Below are 5734 nucleotides of genomic sequence, written 5' to 3'. Positions count from 1 at the left end.
TATGATTCTATGTGTCCTGAGAATGCAGAAAAATAGTTAAATAAATCAAAGTTGCTATGGATAAGTGCAAACACTTATGTAATTGTGACACTGAAATCTCATGTTTTGTTTTGGTTTTTTAATTAATTCACACATACACACCGTCCATCTACTCTTGGTCCGGCCCCCGGGTCCAATATATGAACCCATTGCGGCCCTCAAGTCAAAAAGTTTGCCCACCCCTGATCTAGATAGTCTCCATCCCTTCTTCACAAGAAAGAGAGGCCTTCAAAGGAAAGCCAGAGGGGTCTCAGCAGGAGAAGCTCCAGGCTGCCATTCTCCTCCTCCCCCCCAATCTAAAATCTCGACCCTCCATTTTTCAGAGGTTGCGAAAAAGCCAGAAATTCATCAATTACTGAAAAAAAAACCCTTCCTTTCCCATCAGGAATCAGGAAGGACAGCAGGTTTAATTCATGAGTGCTGTAGAAAAAAAGAGACGGGGAAGAAAGTTAGAAAATAAAGTGAAACCTTCAGTGTAAATAACTTATTATTCCTCTCTTTCAACCCCCCCCCCCAGAAAGGCCCACATTGCAGGGGGCTGGTTGATAGGTAGGAACAAAGTGAGGGAGTGTCCCCCCCTTTTTCAAAGGGGAAAAGGATGCAAAGGACCAGCAATTCATCTCCAGAGGCTTATGGAATTTTTCCCAATTGACTTAACTGGGGGGTTAATCAAGAAAGGAGGCTTCCCCCCCCAGATGTTTCATATTAACAAGATGGGGCCAGGATGGGGAGTGGTAGCAAAGCTGGGTGTTGTTTTCCCAGAAATTGTGTGAAATTTTCACAAGGAGACTTCCCTTCTCTTTTGCAATTTCCCAAAACCTGGAAACCTCCTGGGCCAGATTTTAGTGTTTGTGTTTGTGTGTTTGTTTTTGATTGCACTGTTTTCAGGTCTCTGTAATGAAAAGCTGCCCAAAATTTCAAAAAATTGTGTTATCCACAGCAAGGAGGTATTGTTCAGGCACATTAAAAAAAAAGGAACAATTAACGAATGTTAAAGAAACATCTATCACTTGAGGAGAAACTCACCTGCAGGAGGCTGGATGGGAATTGCTGAAAGGAGAAAAAGAGCCAATCAGGACCCTTCATGGGCTGGAGGACTCAGAATGTCCACCTACCCATTGGCAGCCCATAATAGGTTGCAGGATGCTCACTTATACAGTAGACTCTCAAAGAACAGAATTTCCCAAGCAAATCTCCAAGGGGAGCCTCCTTGCCATCTGCTAAGGTTGCTGAGAGGCCTCCCCTGGATGGTCCCCTCCCCACAATCTGATATCCAGCCCCCCAGACTCACCTGTCTTGCTCTTCAGGTAGAGGAAGAGCCCCATGGCAAAGAAGATCACCCCGATCACGGCTGCCACGATCCCCGTCCAGAGTTTGCTCTTGGCAGAGTTGGAGGAACGGGGCTCTGGGGAAGGAGAAGGAGCCTCCCCTGAGTAGGAAGATCAGGGCCAGCTTCCCCCCCCAGGAGGGTCCATCCCAGCTCCCCCCACAGGGAGGGTCCCTCCCCCCTTCTCAGGGCAGGATGGGGTCCCCAGACCAGGAGGAGATGGAGGGGAGGGGCTCACCCCATTGGACGGTGATGGGGGCCTCCAGGCTGGCGTGCTCCACCTGGCAGGTGTAGACGTCCCCCCGCTGGGGCTGGGTCTCCAGAATCACCTGGAGCTGGTAGGTCCAGTCTCCATTCTGGAGCTCCTCCCCAAAGGCCACGCCCTCCTCCTCCAGCCGCCCGTTCTTCAGCCACCGGACCNCTATTGTCAGCTGTAAGTTTTGCTTCAAGGGATTTTGAAGTATTTTTCTCCTGAATGGATTTTGCCTGTACTTATGAATGGAGCCATTTGGGGAGGCTGCCTTAGCCAGCAGCCATACTTTCTACATTTATTTTTCTTCCTTAAGTGCCCACTGCGCTCCTTAACTTTCCTTTCTAGCCAGTAGCTAATTCTTAAAGGGGAATGCGCCTTCTTAAGCTAGTTCCCTCAATGGCTTGTCTTTTCAGTCTCTGGAGGCTTTTCCTTGTTCAATGAATATATAGAAGAGGGAAAATATTGGGGGGGTTCAAATTCTTCCTTCAGAAAGAGATGGGAATGAGAAAGAGGGAGGCAGAAAAGGAGGGAGGGAGGGAAGGAAGTCCCGCCTTAGCACTTGGCCACCTGCCAATGATTTTGCTTGTCAAAAGGTTGCAAAAGGGGATCACATGACCCTGGGACACTGTGACCATCATAAATATGAATCCGTTGCCAAGCATCCAAATATAAATCACATGACCCTGGGCCTGCTGCAATGGTCATAAGTGTGAAAAATGGCCATAAGTCATTTCAGTGGAATTGCAACTTTAAACAGGTTTTTTTTTTTGGTCATCAAGTATTTGACACCTTGCTAGGTGGTACTCGAATATTGCCATATATCCTAAAAGTGGTACAGTTGGTGAAAAGGTTGAAAAACCCTGGCTTACAACATTAGAACATTAAAATCCCAACAGATAAATATTTTTATAGCAATCAAAATGGAATTCCCAGTCAAGATAAAATTATACTTAAAAGATGGGGAGGAACAGGACATGTGAGGGGGGAGGGAGGATTGCCTCTGAATTCAACAACTACCTCCAGTGTGAGGCTCCCCATTAGGACCCCCTGATTTTGAGCCAGATTTCACCTAATCTGTACTTGAACCTTTGGTTTTTTTCTGCCCAGGTTCCCCCCCCAACCTCTCCCTGCAGCCGTCCGGCCTCCCTCCCAGCCCCATTTCCCCCCCCAGGAAGGAGGTGGGGAGGGGTCCGACCCTCCTACCTGGGATGGGGGGGCAGGGAGGGGTCTAGGACAACTTGCATAATATGGGAGAAATGGAGAAAGAGAATCAGGAAAGGAAGGAGGCCGAGGGAGGACAGAAATGAAATGTGAAGGACAAAAATTTAAAAAAAAACATTTTTAAAATTATTTTAAATAATTGAATAAAATTGTTGAATTGTCCTGCAGTGAGTTGCCCCATTCCGGACAGGGAGGGCAGAAAGGATCTGGGGGGGGGGGATCTTGGGGAAAGGGAAGGTAGCTGAGGAGATCAGGCAGATCCCAGGATCACAGAAGAGCCTTGGAAAGGATCCCTCTTGATCTCCTCCTCCAGCAAATCGCACAACTCTTGGATGGATTAATGGGGGGAGGGCTGAGTGAGCCCCCCCCAAGAGGATCCTTCATAGATCCACTCCAGCTCAGAGAACTTTTGCTAACAACGTTTCTCTCCGTTGACGGATTCTCTGATGAAGAGCTCATTATATAACGTTTAAGAACATGCAATTTTTAAAGGTTTGGTTATTTGTAATTTAATCCTGGGATCTGGTCGGGATTTTTTTATGAACAGTTAATTATCCTCCTAGGTTTGCAGGGAAGAATTTAGGAGTAAAAAGGAATTCCAGACTGAATATGCGGAGAACAAAATCTGTGTTGGTTCCCCTTAAATATTCCATAATTTCCGGAAGGAGCAGATGCCCAGCCTCTCCCCATAAAATGCCTTTTTCTCTTGGGATCTGGCGGTTTTTTCTCTTGTGGAAGAAAGATCTTATTTAATTCTTTGGTAGGATATCATTTTGGGAGACCCTGGCAACAACAAATGGCAACAACCGCAGATGAAACACTTGTTTTGCACAATGAAACCTTATCAGTTGATAAAAATAAATAAGGTTTTTTAATATAAACAAATAAAAGTAAAACAACAAACGTAGGCAATTTGCCAGGAATCTGGAACAGGGAACTAAACAATCCGAGGCTTCAGGGCTGAATGAATGCCCGAAATTCAGTTTTAATGCTTGTGGTGTTTTTTGAATCTCTGCCCCCAAATGAGGAACCTTCCCAGATAGGAAGAGGGAAGCGATTTGGCTGCAGGTGGAGCTGAGTCTGTGACCAAAAAGGGGGTTTCCAGGGGGGCTTTTCTCCCAGACCCCCAAAATTGGATGAACAAATGACTCTGAATAAAGAATAAAAAGAACTAAAAGAGGGATAGGGCACAGCAGACGAAAGAGCCTTCCCTAATTCCCTTTTCCAGACCTTTGGAAGTTCACTTTTTATCCTGAAATCCCAAAGGCCCCAGAGGTGAAGGGAGCCCCTCCCCCATTCCTGGCCTTCCGGAAAGGGGTGAGAATGGGGCTCTGGGGCTTTGCTTGGGGGGCACAGAAGAGGAGGCAGCCGTGGGGCCGGTCAGCCTCCTGAAGCCCCCCCCTTTCATGAATTTTTATCACTGGATTTTAATCATTTCTGCTTTTTAAATCTTAAATTGTATGGACTATTTTGGTGCTTTTATATTTTATGTGTATACCATGCAAAGTGTCTATGTGGGACAAAGAGACTGTTTTAAAAATTGATAAGTAAATCAGTAAAGAAATAAATAAGTAAATCAAGAAAGAAACACTATTGATTTATTAATATAAAATATTATATTGAAATAGTATATAGCATATAGATTGTATTGAAATATATCTATATACTGGGCAAGAGAGAGACCTTGTAGGATTCCTTCCCCCTCCCAAAATATAATATTTGGTATAATATTCTGGAAAGAAATTTTTGGGGGCAGGGGAAACTTTGGACCTTGGGAAGAGAAGGAAGATTGTGGGACCGATGGGAAGGAGAGGAATCTATTTCTTCCCTTTGGCATGTGTCATTGTCATCATTGAAGAATTTCAAACTTTTTAATGGTAATTTATTTTTTTAACCTTACTTTTTTATACATTTTTATCTAGGGGTGATGTTATATCCTATGCCATCCAGATCCCCGCTTTGAGGGAGGGAAGAGGGCGGTTTAGGAGTATCAATAAATAGCAATAACCAATGAGTAAATTTCGTAGATCGGAGAGCACAGAATACATAAGGGAGAGTCCTAAGAAATGAAATTAAAAGGGGGGGGTCCCTGCATTCCCCCCCATGGAACTCCCCCTCCCCCACTCACCTCTCCAGCCAATCATGAAACCGCTTTGGAGAACCTCGTAGGCGCGTCGGCAGAAGTAATCCACAGCGGCCTTCTGGTACTGCATGAAGACCTTATCGCTGTTCCACATGTCCACATCGGGCTGCCCCAATGGAGTGACGGCCACATATTTCCCGAGGTCGCTGTCGAAGTAGTTGATCTCCTGCCGGTCGTAGATCTCCCTGTCCAGGAACCGCACCCGCTGCGTCCCGTTGAAGAAATGGCACTCGGACTTCCACTGGAGCAGGAAATGGGCTGCGGGGGGGAGGAGGAGGAGGAGGAGGAAGGGCGTTAGGAGGGACTCCAGGGCCCATGGTTCCCAGCCTCTCCTAGAGGAGGGACACAGGCTTGTCAGAGGAGGGGAGGAAAACCTACCGCAAGAGGCTACCGGAAGACGCCCCCTGGAGGATAGGTGGGGAACCGTCGGTCCCAGTGGGATTCCCCCTTAGTAGGGGTCGTGGGAGGGGAAAAAATAAGGGAGAGGGGTAGCTTCCTGAGGGACCCCCCCCATCTTCCCAGGGTGGAAACAAGCAGGCAGAAGTTCAGCTGGTCCAGCACTCGGCCTAACACTGTTGGGAATGTTAGATCCCGGTGGGGCCTCTTTTCCCCCCAAAGTGGCAGGAAATATGGGGGGAGGGAAGAGACCCCCTCTGGGCTGGAATGGAATGAATATCCGTACTTCTTTCTTCCTCTCCCTTTCGGGGGCATAAGGAGCGGGGGTCACAATAAGGATACCCACACCCATGCT

General features: G+C 46.9%; 1 protein-coding gene across 1 annotated transcript; it reads right to left on the bottom strand.

Moving 5' to 3' along the window:
• Positions 1–1325: 1325 nt before the first annotated feature.
• On the bottom strand, positions 1326–5241 carry LOC107299911 (HLA class II histocompatibility antigen, DRB1-4 beta chain-like; the record flags this gene model as incomplete). The annotated part of the gene is made up of 4 exons (XM_015829253.1): positions 1326–1444; positions 1605–1797; positions 3745–3764; positions 4969–5241. Coding segments are annotated over 4 exons (605 nt in total), but the record flags the coding sequence as incomplete, so codon positions are not given.
• Positions 5242–5734: the final 493 nt, after the last annotated feature.

The sequence above is a fragment of the Protobothrops mucrosquamatus genome, unplaced genomic scaffold, assembly GCF_001527695.2.
Source record: "Protobothrops mucrosquamatus isolate PMUCROS unplaced genomic scaffold, P.Mucros_1.0 scaffold5704, whole genome shotgun sequence".
In the NCBI taxonomy this organism is placed as follows: Eukaryota; Metazoa; Chordata; class Lepidosauria; order Squamata; family Viperidae; genus Protobothrops; species Protobothrops mucrosquamatus.
Note: the sequence above shows the minus strand (reverse complement) of the source record. Positions and strands in the feature narration are given on the sequence as shown.